The sequence below is a fragment of the Mustela nivalis genome, assembly GCF_964662115.1.
Source record: "Mustela nivalis genome assembly, chromosome: 19".
NCBI lineage: Eukaryota > Metazoa > Chordata > Mammalia > Carnivora > Mustelidae > Mustela > Mustela nivalis.
In genome coordinates, this window is record NC_139038.1 from 7,653,138 (window position 1) to 7,670,645 (window position 17,508).

At 59.2% G+C, this 17,508-nt stretch overlaps 2 protein-coding genes and 1 long non-coding RNA gene across 4 annotated transcripts; 1 reads left to right on the plus strand and 2 right to left on the minus strand.

Moving 5' to 3' along the window:
* Positions 1-589: 589 nt before the first annotated feature.
* On the minus strand, positions 590-5,427 carry SPACDR (sperm acrosome developmental regulator). The gene is made up of 3 exons (XM_082712945.1): positions 4,386-5,427; positions 3,877-4,200; positions 590-1,079 (listed from the first exon to the last, which is right to left on the minus strand). The coding sequence occupies exons 1-3, from the start codon at positions 4,437-4,439 to the stop codon at positions 846-848; spliced, it is 612 nt and encodes a 203-aa protein (XP_082569071.1). The 5' UTR covers positions 4,440-5,427; the 3' UTR covers positions 590-845.
* Positions 4,793-11,606, plus strand: LOC309854161. Its single transcript, XR_014306105.1, has 2 exons — positions 4,793-4,883; positions 8,931-11,606. It is a non-coding gene; the product is annotated as an uncharacterized lncRNA (long non-coding RNA).
* LOC309854129 (TSC22 domain family protein 4) lies at positions 5,618-16,571 on the minus strand. Of its 2 annotated transcripts, XM_082712913.1 has the most exons (6): positions 15,861-16,549; positions 14,389-15,424; positions 13,785-13,850; positions 11,897-12,063; positions 6,698-6,746; positions 5,618-6,303 (listed from the first exon to the last, which is right to left on the minus strand). In XM_082712913.1, exons 2-6 carry the CDS (start codon positions 15,148-15,150, stop codon positions 6,097-6,099), a joined length of 1,251 nt encoding a protein of 416 aa, XP_082569039.1. In that variant the 5' UTR covers positions 15,151-15,424; positions 15,861-16,549; the 3' UTR covers positions 5,618-6,096. The 2 variants fall into 2 exon arrangements, with proteins under 2 accessions (XP_082569039.1, XP_082569040.1); XM_082712914.1 differs by lacking the exon at positions 13,785-13,850 and having other exon boundaries at positions 15,861-16,571.
* Between the last annotated feature and the right edge of the window lie 937 nt (positions 16,572-17,508).

Here is a 17,508-nt window from a genome sequence, read left to right on the forward strand (position 1 = left end):
CCCGCCCCCGACCTCCCCGGCGTCCCCGCCCCCGCTCCCGCCGCCTCCCGGAATCCTGGGAGTTGTAGTTTTCGGCCTCTCGGGGGGGGGGAGCGCGGCCAGTAGGGCCTTCGGGCCTTCTGTACCGATGAGTGTCCAGCTGCTGCCGCGTCTTCAGACCCACTGACCTCGCCATGGGGGAACCCCAGAGCGCCAGAGGGGCCGGGGCAGGGACCTGGCTGCCCGAGCGGGCAGTTTCCAGCAGGTCTCGCCTGCTCCAGGATCCTGGGCAGGTCCTTCAACCTGTGCACAACACCTGTCTTGGTAGGATTGCCAGGGAGAGCCTGGGCTCAGGACCTGGTGGACGCCACGTATCTTCAGTAAAGGGATGCTGCTGTGACAGGTGCCCGGAGTTGCTGGTCTGGCAGAGCTGCCAAAGGCAATCAGCCCCCTGGAAGTGGGTTTGGGCCCAGGGCCTGGACATGGGGATCCAACCCCCCTCAAACCCCCAAGTTACTCCCGCACATATTTGGGCCAGTCCCTGAGGAGCCCCGCCCGGCCCCTCCGAGTTCCCCTCTTTGCTTTTCGCCATCCACAAACACACTCTACATTTACTCAGAAATATTTGATATTTATTTCCCAATATTTTGATAACTTTTTTTTTTTTTTTTTTTTTTTTTTTACAAATTGAATAAATGGAATGAAGGGGAATAAGTGGGACCCCAGGCCTGCACTTGGGCTCCCGATGAGAGGTGACGGTATGAAAACTTCTCCTCACCCACAACTCCCGGCCTGCTGCCCTAACCTCTCCTATCAACCTTACCTAACAGTGAGGTGGGGGCTTTTTGGAGGATGTGGGGTCCCCCCTAGAGGGGACTTCGGGCATCCTGTTTCAGGCCCTGGACTGCCTCAGGTTGGGAGCCACCGTGGGCCCGGATGTGGCGCCGCCTCCGCCTCTCCTGCCTGCGGGCCAGCTGTCGCAGCTGTTTCCGGATGGCCCACAGCACCAGGTAGACTTCCCGCAGCATCTCAGCCTCCGGCGTCTCCAGAGCGGACCCAGACCTCATCTGGGAGGAAATGGAGGTAGAGCTCACAGAGGACTATGAGAGAAAGAGAGAAGATGTGCACATGTCAATAGCTTGGTCTAGGGAGAAATCACTGGTGACGAACAGCAAAGGCTTGTTCAGTGCTACCCCCGCCCCCCAAATCAGGCCTAGCTCAGGCACCGCCTCCTCCAGGAAGCCTTCCCAGGCTGCATTAGGTGTTCTTTGTCTCTACCCTTGGGTTTCCCTCAAAACCTGGCATGTCATACACTCTTTGTTCTGCAGACCTGTTTGTTTTGAACTCTAGGATTTGAGCTCCTGAAAGACAGGCACCATGTCTCACCCATCTTTGCGTCCTCACTATGGTTGCTGGAGACTGTGTTAAAATGAAAGGCGTGTTGGGGCACCTGGGTGGCTCAGTCTGTTAAGCCTTCAGCTCGGGTCATATCCCATGGTTCTGGGATCAAGCTCCATGTGGGGCTCCCTGCTCAGCAGGGAGTCGGTTTCTCTCTCCCCCTTTGCCCTGCACCCCGGCTTGTGCTCTCAAATAAATAAATCTTAAAAAAAAAAAAAAAAAAAAGGACAGAATGGCCCCCTGACCTCCAACTCCAGTCTAGAGCCCCCTCCTCACCTCCAGGTCTATATATCCCGCTGCCTTCTAGATATCTCCATGCAAATGTCCCACCGACATCTCAGCTCATCTTGCCCCAATGCCCTGAACTCATCACTTGTTCCCCTAAGTCTGCTCTTGCTCCTTCATTCTCCCTCCCAGTGACTGCCTCCAGCCTGCCTGTTCCGACTTCTGTCTCTCCCTCCCTCTTCACCGTCATCCAACAAGATGCTACAACAATTCTACCTCTTAAATACCCTGCCTCTCTTCTTGTCCTTTTTTTTTCTTTTTTCTTTTTTTACCTTTTCAAGATTTTATTTATTTATCTGACAGAGATCACAAGTAGGCAGAGAGGCAGACGGGGGTAGGGGAAGCAGGCTCCCCGCCGAGCAGAGAGCCCAATGTGGGGCTCGATCCCAGGATCATGACCTGAGCTGAAGGCAGAGGCTTTAACCCACTGAGCGCCCCTCCTCCTGTCCTTTTCTGACCCACCCATCACAGGGTGCCAAGTGAACTTTATTATTAGTGCTGTAATATTTCATTCAAGGCCAAAATAAGTTGGCTTGGTAGTCATCCAGACACTTCCCTTTTTAAAATTACATTTCTGACTTTGAGAGACTTGTAGTCCGATGAAATTGTGAAATACCAGATGCCTCCTATGTTCTTCACCCAAACTCCCCCAATAGTAAAATCTTGCGAAACTCGAGTACGGGATCACCGTCAGGATACTGACATCGACACAATCGCGGATTTATCCACATTTCCCCCTTCGCTTGTACTCCGTTGTGGGTGTATTACATTCTACCCAATTCTATCTCACAAACACAAGTTCATGTCGTCCACTGCCACAGAACATTTTCATCAACTCAAGAATTCATCATGTTAGGGCACCTGGGTGGCTCAGTGGGTTAAAGCCTCTGCCTTCAGCTCAGGTCATGATCTCAGTGTCCTGGGATCGAGCCCCAGCGGAGAGCCTGCATCCCCCTCTCTCTCTGCCTACCTCTCTGCCTACTTATGATCTCTGTCAAATAAATAAATAACTCTTAAAAAGAATTCATCATGTTGCCCTTTTACAACCAACCTACCTACCAACATCCCCAACCCTTACCTTAAGCTCTGACAACCACATAATCATTCATCAAGTCTCCATTTATATAATTTTGTTATTTCAAGAGTGGTATAGAATATAAACACAATCATACAGTACATATAGAGGGGAAAGAGCAGGGTCCTGAGATCAAGTCCCGTGTCAGGCTCTCTGCTCAACAGGGAATCTGCTTCTCCCTCTTTCTGTGCCCCCTCTCTCTCTTGCTCGCTTTTTAAAATCTTCAAAAAAAAAAAAAAAAAAACCACCAACAGGGGGGACGCTTGGGGTGGCTCAGTCAGTTAAGCCGCTGCCTTCGGCTCAAGTCATGATTCCAGGGTCCTGGGACCAAGTCCCGCATCAGGCCCCTTGCTTGGTGGGGAGCCTGCTTCTCTCTCTGCCTCTGCCTGCCACTCTGCCTGCTTACGCGTGCTCTCTCTCTCTCTCTCTGACAAATAAATAAAATCTTTTTAAAAATAAATAAATAAATAAAATCCTTAAAAAAAAAAAAAAAAGAAAAGAAACTATCAAAATGTTAGCAGGGAGGCCACACCACAACCTATGAGAGCATGCAAGCTTTCTAAATTCAGATCTGAGAAGCTGAGATACACTCTTCTGCTCAAATGTCTACAGGGGCTCCCATCGCTCTCAGGGTCAAATCCAAACTCCACAGACGGCCAAACCACTCTGCCTTGTACAAGCTGGTCCTTGGCCCCAGGACTGCCCAAACCCATCCCCCGCTGGGCCAGACCCCCACCCCAGCCCACCTGCTAGTCTGTCTTCATGGAATGCACCCTGTCACTCCCTCCCCCATTCTGCCCCAAGATGGGACCAAAACCTTCAGATCTCAGCTTCACCCCCTTCTTCTGCTAAGGATGGTCTTCCTTGATGCCCCGAGTCTGAATGAGATGCTCCCACAGACCCCTGACCACCCGTGTCACACTCCCTAACACACTGAACCAACAACGCCCGTGACCTTGTCTGGAGCTCCCTTAGTCGGGGTAAACCTTGTTCACCCTGTACCCTGGGCTGCCCACCTCAGTGCCTGGCAGGCACACAAAACCAATGTCCGCCAAGTGGCTGGAGGGGGGAGGGAGTCATGGGGGGGTCAGGGAGGGGAGAGGCCCCCTGGGAACCAGGGGAATATGGTGCCGACTGACCTTCCAGCTGCACATCTGCCAGCCGCTCTGCAGGGCCGAGACCATGAGGGTGGAGACCGACTTGACAGCTGTCCGGGGAAGCTGCAGCAGGGATCGGCCCCCCCGTTTCTGCTCCACCTCGACGCGATCCACTGATTTGACCAGCGTGACGGCATCAGCTGCCTTGGGGGGCTCCTCGGTCTTGGAGACCTTAGCCTCCTCGCAAAGCTCAACCAACTTGAACGTGTCGGTCACTTTGGGAGTCTTCTCCACCTTCACTACGCTTTTCTGGGAGCCAGAGTGTTCCACGACGGTGGACTTAGCTTTGTGTTTCCAGAAGAAAACCTAAGACCCAGGACAGGGAGAGGAGGGGGGCGGGGCACAACGGTCGGCAGAGAGGCGATCACAGATGGGAAGGGGCCACGAGTGTCCCCACCTCCTCCCCAAATGGGTTTCTGTGACCTAGAGGCCACAGCCCAGCACCTCCCACCCCAGCATGGCACGAGGAAGGGGGACTCTCTGAAACTCACCCAGCGAGTAATCTTTCGCCAAATCCATCGGAAGAACCTCATTACCACAGCCATTTCCCCCAATACACGAGCACCAAGTAGGGGGCAGGACAAGCATGCGGTACCAAGGGTGGAGGGGAACAGGCTGCGGGCCAGTGGCCACCACCTGAGGGGTCTCTTGGGGCCTTCAGGCACAGCCGAGAAGAAAGAAATAGAGAATCCAGGGGGAAAGCCTTCACTGACAACTCATCCTGAGTCCTACCTCCCCTCCCTGAGACAGGGAGAGGAGTCAAAGTGGATGAGAACTCAGAGGAAGGCAGAGTTCTAGCCCATTGTGTGACCCTGCCTGGCCCTGACCCCAACCCCCGAGGCCCTTCCAGGACCCACGGAGCCAATCCCTGTGCCCTCAGCCCTCCTTCCCAAAGGTGCAGGCAAAGGAAATTAACATTTGCCGAGCGCCTGGTAGTCACTGAACAGTCCCCACATAGGATGTCACGCGGTCACCCCCGCAGCACTCCGGTAGGTATTTTACCCAAGAGGAAGCGGAGATGCAGAAAACACAAGAAACCTGCCCAAGGGCATCAATCTAGGGAGCTATAGGGTGGAAAGTCCAACCTGGGGTGGCCTCCGGTATCCCACTGTCCACGCGGGTCCCCTTTAGTCTGGGGCCAAGCTGCTCTGAGACACAGGCTGCTGCTTTCCCCCCTTCCCCGCTAGATGGGGTCCTTCTCCCTACCTGCCTCTGCTGCCTGTGGCAGAAGCCCAGCCTAGGCTGTCAAGGAGGGGCCCCCCTTCACCCACAGGGCCCGTCCTCAGCCAGAGGAGGGTGGAAGCCACGGAGGCCGGCCAGGCCTGGCGAGGGCACTGTGTGCCCGGGGGAGCCTGGCCCACACCCAGCGCTGAGACAAGGGGCCCATTCAGGGCCCCCAGCCCCGCCCCCAAGCCGCCACCGGGATCCAACCCGCAGAGGGGACACACTGGGAAGCTGGAGGTGGATCCTTCACAATCACCAAAGGCCTCATTGTTTCCCTGCCCCCCCACCAGCACGTGGGCTGACGCCCCCCCACCCCCTCCGGCCTGCCTGCCCCTTCCCAGGACCCAGGCCACTGACTCCCTTTGGGCCCTTGGCACACCACCCCCAACTCCCCTGACCACTCTAAGCCACATCCAACCCCCCCAGTCTGGACAAGCTCTCCGAGGGAGCCCCCAGCCTCCGTCTTTCCCCCACAAGCAACAAGATGCCAACCTCCAGATTCAAGTTTCTTCGGATTTTTTAATTATAATTATTATTTTAATAACAACCTGAATCCCAGAACTTGCAGACTGTCCACACTCCCTCCCCTGGGCCGAGAAGGGGGTACTCTGAGGGAACAAGGTGGGGATGGGGTGTCTGCCAGGGAGACTCCTGACTCCCCCAGTCCCCCTACGGCCAGGGGCCCCAGAACACGGACACCTCGGGAGGGAGGAGGAGGGCTCCATCTAACACCCCATCCCGAAGCCCGCCCTCCCTCCTCCAAGGCCTGGGGATGCCACAGCCCAGTCCCTGGGCACCAGGGGGAGATTGAGGAGGAGTGGGGGTGGGGGGCAGGCCAATTCTGAGCCTTCAACTCCCATCCCCAGGGATCAGGAGGCATTAATTAAAGCTGCATAGGAAGAGGGGGCAGGCAGGCAGCTGGCCCAAGGCCTGGCAGCTGTGGGAGCCCCCAAAGGCACATTGTGAGGGAAGGGAGGCTCAGACGGAGGGCCCATTGGGTGCAGGGGGCCCAAGCCGCGGGACTCCCGAGGGCAGCTGGGCCAGCTGCTCGGGGCTGGCCAGGGCACGCAGCAGCCCGTTCTCCTGCTCCAGCGCAGCATTCCGCTCGGCCAGGTCGCGGATCTGCTCCTTCAGGACCTCCACCTCCTCCCGGACCGCAAACATGAGGTGGGACTTCACCAAGTCCTGGGGGCCCGGGGACAGACAAACAGTCAGGGGTCCTGCTACCCCAGCCCTATCCCTGCCCCATGCCTCAAGGGCCTGGGTGTGACCGATGCCCCTGTTCCCAAGGGATGAAGGACCACTGGAGAAGGAGAAAAGCAGGGAAGAGGCGGGGGCGGGGGGTGGCGAAGGTTTGTGGGATTCAAGGATGCTGGACAAAGACAAGGTCAGGGCCTGAAGACAGAGATGGGGGCAGGGCCAGGGGCGAAGGGAGAGCAGGAGTTGCGCTGGACACAGGAGGGAACCCAGCTGGGAGCACACTGAGGAGCTAGGAGTTCGTCCTCCCTAATGAGGACAGCAGGGGTGGGGCAGCAGGACAGGAGCCGGAACCTCCTGGAACCAAGATGGCTTCTCTTACCATGGCTTGTTCGATCTTGTTGTCAATGCCAACCAGGCTTCCGGAGCCGCTGGAGAGACACAGGGAGTTGAGAGGTGAGGAGGAGGGAGAGTGGGGGCCAAGACAGGTGTCGGGACACCCCAGCCGGCTGCCTTCCAGGTGCTTCTCCGAGCAGGCTCCGGCCTCCTGCACAAACCCCACTCGCTGCAGCCTCCCGCCCACACCCCTGCCTGTACCTGTGACAGTAGAGAATCAGGGAGAGGAGGGTTTTGTCCATCCCCCGGCGGGGTGAGGGCCGCTGCCCAGGCCCCCCCAAGCCCCGGTGGGGTGGGGGTGCAGATGCCCCCCGGATGGGGGATGCTCCCCGAGGGGAACAAGGAGAGGAGACACAGCCCCTTTTCCGGGGAGGCCCTGGAGCCATCCCCACCACTCGGGTCTCATAAGATGACACCAGGGACTTGACAGAGATGCCTGGCTGGGCCATCCCCAAGGAAAAGGGCTTTAGGCCTCCCCCCCGCCAAAGGGAGAGGGCTGTATCAGAAGGACTGCCTGGGGGGCTCAAAGCCCCCCGCGGCAGAGCGGGGTCTGGCTGGTGCCAGGCAGGCAGAGAGGAGAGAGTGCCTAGGGGGTGCTTGTCTGAAAGATATACACCGCCCCCCAGGGCAAAGCCTGGCTGCTATTGGCTCCTCGGGGACACGGGGACCCCCTCCCACCGACTCCACGGTGGGCGGGAATTCCCAGACGCGGTCAGTGCCAGTGTCCCCTTCTCACCCTGGCACCAATCCCAGAGCAGAGGGAAAGGGGCAGGCTGAGGGAAGTCAGCTGGTGGGCCGGGTCAGGGGAGGGGCTCTGGGGCCAGAGGCCTGGGTCACGGAGGGGTGTGAAGGGTGAGGGACAGTCTGGCCTGGGGAGACCTACCTGAACCTCACCCCGTCCGCCCCTCTGGGCCAATACTGGCCTCCCTCAAGCTCTCAGCTGCACTCAGCTGGGATGGTGGACATTTCTGACATACTGGTCATCTTCCTTGGACTGTCAGCAACCCACACGCCCATCCCAGATGCAAAGCCCACATTGTGGGTGACCCCTGCAGCCTGGCCAGAGAAGGTCTTCCTCCCCCCCTTCCAACCCCACGGTCAGGGAGAAGGGAAATGGAAGGGTCACCAGGGCAACAAACACAGCACTGAAAGACGAGCACAGGCTATGGGTGTGGAACCTGGGTCTCGGGTCTGCAGTCTGGGGTCTTGGAGGGAACAGAGGCTTGAGGAGAGGTGGCCGGAGGTGGGAACTGGAGCCGGGGCTGCTGATCCTTGGGAGCAAGGACAGGGGAGAGCAGGCCTGGCTGCAGTTTGTGGAATGGCCAGCAGAGGTCGACTCAGGCCCGGCGGAATGGTTCCCAGGGCCAGCCTGGGGATCCCTCAAGCATGTCTTAAGCTCTGAAGCCAAGGGCCTCCGGGGAGCCTTTCTGGCTTGCCCTACCCAAGTTTCCCTCTTGTCACCACCCAGGTCTCAGGCTCCTGGCACATCCCAAGCCTCAAGAAACATCCCTCTCCAGCTTCTCCCTTGGCCCTGGGGCCAGCTCTACGCCCAGGCCTCCCGGTGCTGCAGGATCCATCCTGCCCTGAAGCCCCCAGCTTTGCCCCTCTCGGAGTGGGTGGTCTCAACACGCAGCACCCCCCACTCTTGTGCTCCCTCGTCAAGCCCTTTCTCCCGATTGTCGGCTCCAGCTCCCTTCCCTGAGGGGGGAATGAGCGCTCCATTCAAGGTGACCCTTGGAGGCAGCCCTGGAGCCAGGAAGGGGAGCAGGAGGGAGCTGGGAATTTTCCATTTCCTGTCCAAGCTCTGGGTGCAGAAGGCGCTGACAGGTGGAGGACCAAGGGGGTGACCAGGCCTGAGAGAGTGGGACAGGGCAGGGTGAGGAAAGGACACTGGGGCTCCTCGGGCTGGGGGGGCGGGGAGGTGAATGGGACAAATTTAAAAGTGGAGGCTGAGCCAGCCAGTTGGAGAGCCAGGGCAGTTTTTTAAGCTATTTCCATCTGAGACACCTGGGTGGAGACTGGGCGACCACAGGACCCACCCCCCAACACACACACACACACAGAGAAGGGGAAGATTCAGAGGAACAGGAACAGTGGCCTTGCTTGGCGGACACTCAGGTAGAGATGCCAAGTGAGTTGTTTGTACTTGCCAGAAATAAAGGAATAGTACAACAATAAACATTTGTTGGCTGATAGATGACTATCTCCCGTTTGTCTAGCGCTGGAGAGTTTCTGACAGCACTTTCCACTGTCACATTCTAACGTGAACACTTCAAGGGACCAGGACTCTGGCTGGCAACCCAAACCCTCCCTTTCAGAGCCTCTCCCGTCTCACAGTAGGTAAGCAGGAGGCACTGTGCGGGGATTCCCAGGCAAAGTCAGGACCCTGAAGCTTGGAGCTGGCCGGGGGGGATCAGCCCCAAAGACGACAAGCCCAAAAGAAGACTGTGTGCATTAGCACAAAACACCCCCTCCTTCAAGACACCTGTTGCCACCTTCTGGGAAAATCATGACTTTAAGGGTCCAAGACAATGACTTCCAATGTGAGTGGGGTTGGGCCTGCTTGATATGCACAGCGTAGGACTCTGGCTGTCAGGAGGCCTCTTGGGTTCTGGGACAAGGACAGCCCTAGAGGCTGGTCTTCCTTTTGAAGGTCAAATGAAACAGCCTTAAAATGCGATCAGATGAAGAACAGGACATCTGGAGAGGTGGAAAGGTTCTGATCATGGGGACAAGGGCCAGCCCCACTCCCTAGCTATGCTCTAAGGAGCCTGCAGGGGATGGGCCAGAAGCCAACCTAGTGGCATCCGGCTGCCCTCACTGTACTACTCTCTCCCGGATCTCTGGTGCCTTGGGGTGGGGCCAGGCCAGAGTGTGTGTGTTGTGTGTGGGGGGGTGGCTTCTTGCCCAGCTTAGGAGAGCTGTCCCTGCCCCTGTCCTGGAGAAAAAAGGCACCCTGGAGATGACGGCCTCCTCTTCTCTTGGGACACAGGCATCCCAGGAGGAGAATGGAGAATCCGGCTTTGGGGTCAGACCCAGGCCCTGAAGGCAGTCCTGGCACTTAACTAGCTTGGGGACCTTGGGTAAGTTTCTAAAACCTTCTTCCTGAGTTTTAGCTGCTTCATCTGGGAAGTGGGGATCATGCGGCTGCTTCAGTGACACAAAATGTAGCAGCCGACCCCAAGGAGGCAGTGGATAAATGTACTTTTCCTTTCCCAAGTCCTTGGGATTCATTCCCTACATAATGCCTAGGTCCCCCATCCTGGCCATCTACCCCCCAACCCCATCCACTTATTGAAGTTACGTTGCAACTGCCAGGCCCTGCTGGGGACACCAAGGTGCTTGCCACCCAGGAGCACGTGAACATTTACCATTCACCAGGCACCCTCTGTCCTCCCAACCCCCGATTCTGAGATTGGCAGGCATCCCCAATTTCCCATCTGGGATCCAGGCACTCAACTGCCCAGCCCACTTTCCCTCTTGAAAGGGAGATTCCATGCCACTCAGACCCTGTTCTCCTGCCAGCTCTGGGCACACCAGAGAGAGGAGGTGGGGGCTACGTGCCTCATTCCAGGGGGACCAAGGGGGTGGCCCAACCCAGTCCTACCTTCCTGGCCCAGCAGGGTGGGGCAAGAGAGGGGCTGGGCTAAACCAGAGCCCCAGAGGCTCCGGAGTGGAGCAGGATAAAGTTGAGGCTGGGTGCCTGACCGGTCAGACTGGGGTGTGGGGAGGGGGTGGGACGGAGGGAGGGAGGGAGAGAGGGAGAGAGAGGGGGGATGAGCCACAAGAACAGAGCTGACTGAGAAGGCTCCTGGAGGCCGAGCCCTCTAAGGAGAAGCAGGGAGCCTGGGCTCAGAAATCAACAGGGGTGGAGAGGGATAGGGAGCCCTCGTGCCAGGGAACCTCCCAAGTGGGAGGGAGTGAGGGTGGGAAGCGCTGAGAATAGCAATGGGGGCAGGTGACTTGCCTGGCCCTGGCCAACCTCACACCTCATACATTCCTGAGAGCTGGGAGCCCAGAAACAGCACCGCCCTGCCCCGCTGTGTCCCTCATTCTCCACCAGCCACCACCAGGCCCTGGCCCTCCAACCCACTCCCCCCCCCAACCCCTCCCCTTTCCTCTCTGCCACCGCCTCCCCGCAAGGCCACAAGCCCCTTCCCAGGGCGAGACTTAGTCCCTCATTCCGGGGCAGAGGGGGTGGCTGCGGCGGGGGTGGGGGTGGGGCGAGGGGGGGGGCCTCCTGCGCAGGCAGACAGGCAGGAGACACTCCCTTCTGCAACAGGTGCCCCCATCACCCACAAAACTCAGGGCTAAGCCCCACCCCCTAGTTCCTTCCAAACAGGAAGTCCCTCCCCCAAGTCTCAAACAGGAAGTCCCACTCCTCCCTCCAAAATAAAAGCGGTGACTCCCCAGTCCTATCAGTCCACAGCCAGAAGGGAGCAGCCCGCCTATCTGACTCTCAATTTCGTTCCTCCCTTTTCAGCTTGCTGACATTCCTATGTTGAAACCTGGCCCTCGAAACAGGAAGTTCTGCCCACCGTGCCTCGGACCTGAATGGACATTCTCCCCTGATGGGCGAACCCCTGCAGATCCTGCTGTGCTGGGGCTCCCCTGCACCCCACAACCATCCTCTCCCAGCTTCCGCTTGGCCGCAGGAAGGGCTCGGCCCTCCTGGTCTCCCTAGCACAGGGCACAGAACCTCAGGGACGCGCTTTCTTGGTACTACAGGTCCTAGGATCCTGAACTAATGCACGTGGTCCCTAAGGATGTCACTCCGAAGGCAGGAGTTCGGGTCCCCTCAACAGTAGGGAGAGGGAGGCTCGAACCGGAAGGAGACCCACTCCCTTCTCCTCTCCAGCGCATCTGCCAGTAAATTCTTAGGGTTGACCAAATGATTGCTAAATCTGCTAGAGTTCTGGAATTTGACAACAATGACTCCCTTCAAACTCTAAAAAAAAAAAAAAAAAAAAGCCCATGATTTGACAATCCTAAGCCAGGGAGTCCCACCCAGCTCTCTCCACAGAGAGGGAGTGGGTCCCAGATCAACTCTGCCCAGTGGTTGTGCCCAGGCCAGGTTTCTCTGTTGAAGAGGTCCTCTCCAAATTTTAACTTGGGGGAAGGACACCCACCAGGCAGTTTCATGCGGCCATCCCAGAAGCTGGGTAGGGACCCAGAGACCACCTACCTGTCATCGTCGCTGTCCAGGTGGCCACTGATGGCCAGCATGGAACGGGCCAGACTGAGACTCTGGGCTGCCGCTGCTCCAAACGGGTCTGGAGACTTGCGAACCAGACTGGCGTCAGAGAACAAGTAGAGGGCTGGGGAGCCAGGGCGGGAGTCGAGCGGGGGCACCTGAAGACAAGAGAGACAGGAACGATCAGGTCCAGGGCAAGAAAGAAACCAGCCACCTTACAATCTGCCTAGCAGTCCACCTCCCCAGCGCTCTCCACATACCTCCGCTCTCTCCTGAGAACCCAGGAGTCCTGCCCCAAAGGCGGCCTCTCCCCCAGGTCTGGTGGAGGCACCAAGCAGGTATCAGAGCCAAGGGCAACAGTGTCCATCCTGAGGACTGGGTGGGCAGCTTCCAGAAAGCGGCCCATGCGGAATCAGAGTACCAGAGAGGGGCTCTGGTCTGCACCCAGCACCCTTCCACCAGCTGACCCAAGACCACCCCAGTCAGAGGCTAGTCAGAGGGTGTCTGTCTCCTGTCACGTGACTTAATAAAGCGACTCAAATGTCACTTCCTCAGAGGGCCATTTCCCCATCATTCGACTAGTGAATTCCATTGAACTGTTCTTTTTTTTTTTTTTAAAGAGCACAGAATAGTATCTGAAATTAAAGTATTTTTGCCTCCCTGCTGCTGGAAGGTAAGCTCCAGAGAACAGAGTTTATGGTTTGTGCAACAGCTATTTGTAGAATGAATGAATCCTCAGAAACTTGTCCTCCCCCTCCCCCAAACCCACGCTATCCATTCGAGCCTCTTCTCTCAAACTTCTCGGACTCAGGTGAAGTTCTGCTCCTGCGCTGGGCCCTGGGGCAGGGAGAGAGCAGTTGGGTGGCGGAGATGGGGGCGGGGGAGTCGGAGGCTGGGCATGGACCCACACAGCCCAACAGGCGTGCTGGGGGTGGCTGCAAAGGGCGGGGGCCACAGGAACAAGCCGCCTCTGTGAGGCCCCAGGAGGTCCGGGCTTCTCGGAAAAGCCAAGAACAGAGAGTCCAGAGTGGTTAGAAGGACAGAGTAGAGGAAGGGGGCCCAGGTGGTGTCCCCCTCCCCCCACCTCCTCCCAGCCTCTCCCTTGAGAGAGAAGAGACATAGGGGAGTGTGGAAGGTAGCCAGACTCGGGGCCAGGAAACAGCCGCACAGATGCGTGCACACAGGGAGGGATCAGGATGTGGGGAAAGGACAGGGGTCTGGGGTGCTGAGCAGAGAGGAAGGTCTGCAGGCCCAAGGGAAACTCAGGCAGGGCTTAAGGACACAGAGAGACTGGGGCAAAGGGGGCTTGCGCTGGAATAGCCTGGGGACAGAGACCAGTAAAGGAAAGAGCATCTTCTCCCCTGGGGTAGGAACAGAATGAAAGCTCCAGAAAAGTAGGGGGCGCAGCATGAGAGATGTGAGCTTGAGGCCAGGAGGGGGTGGGGGGAGCCGGTCCTGACCGGTCCTGACAGGGCCCAGACATCCAGTCCCAGGTTATTTTTATACTGTGGTTTGTGCCCAAGGCCAGGAAGGGGGGAAAGTTCTCATCCTCACACTCCCTGCCTCTCCTCCTGAAGTCCAAGGTGTTATTTTCTCCTTCAGGACAGACACATCCATCCCCCACATCCCTGGCTGCCCACGCCCACCCCAGGGACCCAGGCATCCTGCCCCCCAGCCCAGACTTGTTCCTCTTTTGGAGACAGGAAGCAGAAAGAGCAGAGGATTTAACTCTTTCTCCATTGCTTCCTGCCTCTCTCCCACTCCTCCCTGGTGCCCCCCCCCCCCCCCCCCCCGTTATCAGTGGTGGCGAGGCCTAGATGCAGGGACCAGAGACAGACAAGGGGGGGTGGAAACCCAAACCACCAAGCCCACAACCCACCCAATTCCTCAGGTCCTTGGAGACATCTGACTTGGACAGGGCTGCAGATGGGGCTGGAATGGGCGGCTAATGAGAAGAGAGACCCCCCCATCTTTGGAATGGCACTGCCAGGAGACTCAGTGGAATTCCCCCCCACCCCCACCCCGCCAACCTAGGCAGCTCCTCTCCGAGAGACCCAAGCACCCAGCCCCACCTGGGACCGCCACCCTCCATGCCAGAAGCCAGAAGGGTTTGTGAAACCAAGACAGAAGGTGAGGGCCCAAGTGAGGAGGCCACGTCTTTGTGATGGGGGGGACAACACTGGGCTACATGAAAATGGAGATTGTGGGGGGCAAAGATAACAAAGACCAAAGAGACAGAAAAAAATGGCAGAATGTAGGGACAGGGGGAGAGAAAGAGAAGTAGGCTGTGTGAAAGGTAGAATGGGTTTCCCAGGGAGAGGGCAGGAAAAAAGGGGCTACCAGACCTGACAGACAGATGTCAAGTGGAGAAAGGGTGGTGTGGAGGTGGAGGCAGGAAGGCCCAGGCTGGAGGTCAGGCCCAGCACCCCCACCCCCACCCCGGCCCTTAGGTGTCTCCCCCAACCCCAGAACCCAGCTCTTACCTGCCCCATCTCCTCTGGAGCAGCCAACTCCATTCTTAGCCGCAGGGCGCCATCCTTTGATCGGGACAGTGGAGGGGTCCCCGACGCCGAGCCCCCTGCCTCCGCTTCCACCCTCAGGGAGGGCAGGGGCGTGGCAGCCCTGGACGTGCCCGCGCTCTCCCCAGTCCTGGGCTCTGGGGGGCGCTGCTGGGGTGGGGAGGCTGACAGCGGGGGTGTCTCCCCCTTGGCCTTGCCAGGCACGGCCAGCTGGCCCAGCCCCCCGGTGAAGGAACGGGCTTGAGGTCCAGGGGAAGAGGGGGGCGGACGGAGCCAGGAGGTGGGGCCCTGGGACAGGCCAGGCTGCGGGGTCGGGGCACCAAGGCCCAGGCTGGCCAGCTCCAACCTGGAATCCAAAGACCTGCCCCCAGTGCCTCCCGAGGCCCCTCGAACTCCCTCCAAGAGCCGGCTGAAGCCGGGGGTCTCCAGGTCTCTCTCGTAAACATCCACACACGTCCAACGGCCTCGGCGATAAGGCTCTCCCAGGCCGTGGGGCAGCTTTACCACCCGGAAACGGGAGGCGGGGGCCCCAGGCGGTGGGGAGCCGTTCCGGGGGGTGCTCTTGCCCCCTGGCTCGGGGTTGGGCTCCCCGTTAGGCAGACGGGGTGGGGGCCCGGTGGGGGCCGGCAGGGCAGGGGGTTCAGAAGCCCCTGGGCTCCCTGGGCCCTCATAGTCCGTGGTGACGCTGGTGATTTGGAAACTACTCTTCTTCTTGCCCCCACTCATGGTCCCTGGGGCTCAGGATTCGGCCAAGGTGGGCGGGGGGTGCAGCTGGGGCTCCTCGAAAGGGCTCAGGCACCCCTGGAACAGGGGGGCCACATGGCGGGGGCATCAGGGCCCCTGGGGACATCTGAGTCCGACATGGCAGGAGGGCCTTGCAGGAACTGGGGGTGCCTGGTTGGTGAAGGGAGCACAAGGCAGGGGAGGCGGCGGGAGGTGGGGGCAGGGGCAGGTTTTTCCTGCCGCTGGTGCTGCCCAACTCCAGAGCTGAGTTTGCAAACTGGAAAAAGAGAGAGAGAGAGAGAGAGTGTGTGTGTGTGTGTGTGAGAAAGCAGTGGGCAGGCCACCTCCGGGGCTTCCTCTCTGGGGAGCAGGATGGGGGAGGAAGGGGAAACCACCAGAGACCCAGAGACAAAGAGACAGGCAGAGACGGAAGAGACCTGAAGACCCCAGCGGTCCCAGAGAGTAGGAAGGGGCGGCCCAGACCCAACAAGGTTGGGCATTTCTAGTCTGGCATTCAGACTCACAGGACCGAGTCGCCCAAAGGCAGGGGGGCTCCAGGGCCTCGGCTGAGCAGGGGTGAAGCTGCTGCTCAGCCTGGCCCCGCCGCCCCGAGGCCTCTGCTGGGTGTCCCGGCCCCCCGCACCCCAGCTCCCCCATCCCTGGGGCAGGCCCTGCCCCGCTGCCCCGGCGCCCCGCCCAGCCCAGAGCCCTACCTCTCGGCCTCGGCCACCGAGCTGGGCCGGGGGTCCCGGCCGCCTAAGACGTCGGGCTGTCCTTCCCCTGGGGCCTCTTGGCCCCAGCAGCGTGGGGGGCGCAGCGGGCGATCAGAGGCTGTCCGGTTCTCTTCGGGGGCCGCACTTCGCCCCGGAAGGCATCTCCGTAAAAAGTTTGCTCTCCGGAAAAGACGGCACCCCCGCTCCTCGGCGGAGCCCCGCGCGGCCTCTGAAGCCCCGAGGGTCTCCGGACCGGTGCGGAAGAGGCGGCTCTGCCCCCTCCCCCCACCGGATCCTCCAGGTGGAGCCGCCTGGGTGGCTGGGGCGAGTGGGTCTCCCAGATCTCCCCCGCGTGGCTCGGCTGGGTCTCTCTCCGCTCCTCAGCGCCTCTCGCTCCGGTCTCTCCGCCTTTCTCTCTCCGGGCTGTTGACAACCCCCACACCAGGAAGTCCTGCCTCCTCGGGCCTGCTGACTGCTCCTGTCCTCCTCCTCCTCCTTCCCCTCTTCCTCCCCTTCCTCCGCCCTCCCTGCCTCCTGGGGCTCCCGGCCAGCTGGCCCGGGGCCAGAGCTGCCGCCACCGCTGCTGGTGCAGTTGCGGCTGCCGCTGCTGCCGCCGCCGCTCCCGGGGCCCCCGAACCGGCTTAACCCCACACCTGCTGGGCCCCAGCCCGGCGCTTCCTCGGAGGGAGGGGCCGTGGAGGGCGGAGTCAAAGGGGAGGAGTTTGCGGAGGCCCGGGATTCCCTTACTTGTAGGCTCTTGCTGCCATTGGCCTAGCGACACGGAGGAGAGCGGGAAGGAACTTACCCGCTCGGGGGGCTCCGCCGGGCTCCCCGCCACCCCGTAAGCACCCCGTACACGTTGCGGTGCTGCTCCGCCGTTATTGTCGTATCTCCAGCGGTCTCCCCAGTAACTCTGTGGGGAAGGTACCGTTACTCTCTCCTGTCCTTATTTTGAAAAGGCGGATCATGGTGACAGTTCGCAAACAGGCCCCCAAGTAGAGAGAGAAAGTACGATGCACTCCCGGGTCCCCATCGTGCAGTTTCAGCCACGATCAACTCACAACCAGCCTCGGTTCATCTCTCCTCCCAGTACCTTTGGGTGTGTCGTGCTGGAGAGTTTGAACCACGTCCCAGGCGTCGTTTTGTCCGCCTTCTTAGATGTGGATATCGAGACCAGAAAGGTTCAGAAAGGCTGTCCGTGGTACAGCTGGAATATTCTACGCACTCAGGTGTGCCCTTGTCTAGCCCCCATGGAGAGAGACAAAGAGGGCTGCTCAGAAACGTGCTGACTTGTACTTTCTCTCCAGCCCTGGTCACATACACGGAGAGATGTCGGGGCACACAGTCCCCCCCCCCCCCCCCGCACAGATGCACGCCAGGACAAACCTGGATAGCCCCAAGCACCCCACCTCTGCCATCCCACCCCCCTTTGCTCTTGGAGGATCTTCACACATACATGAAGGGCCCACTGTGTGCTTGGCATGAAAAAATAAACCTCCAACGTCCATTTTTCTCTCTTTCGGCACCCTCAATCTGCCATCTGAGCAAAAGCGGGGTCTAACGGCCACATCTGCCCTCACTCCTAGCTTCAGAAGGGGATGGATTCTACTTAATTTTGGTCAAATGGAACTATTCCTGAGGACACTGG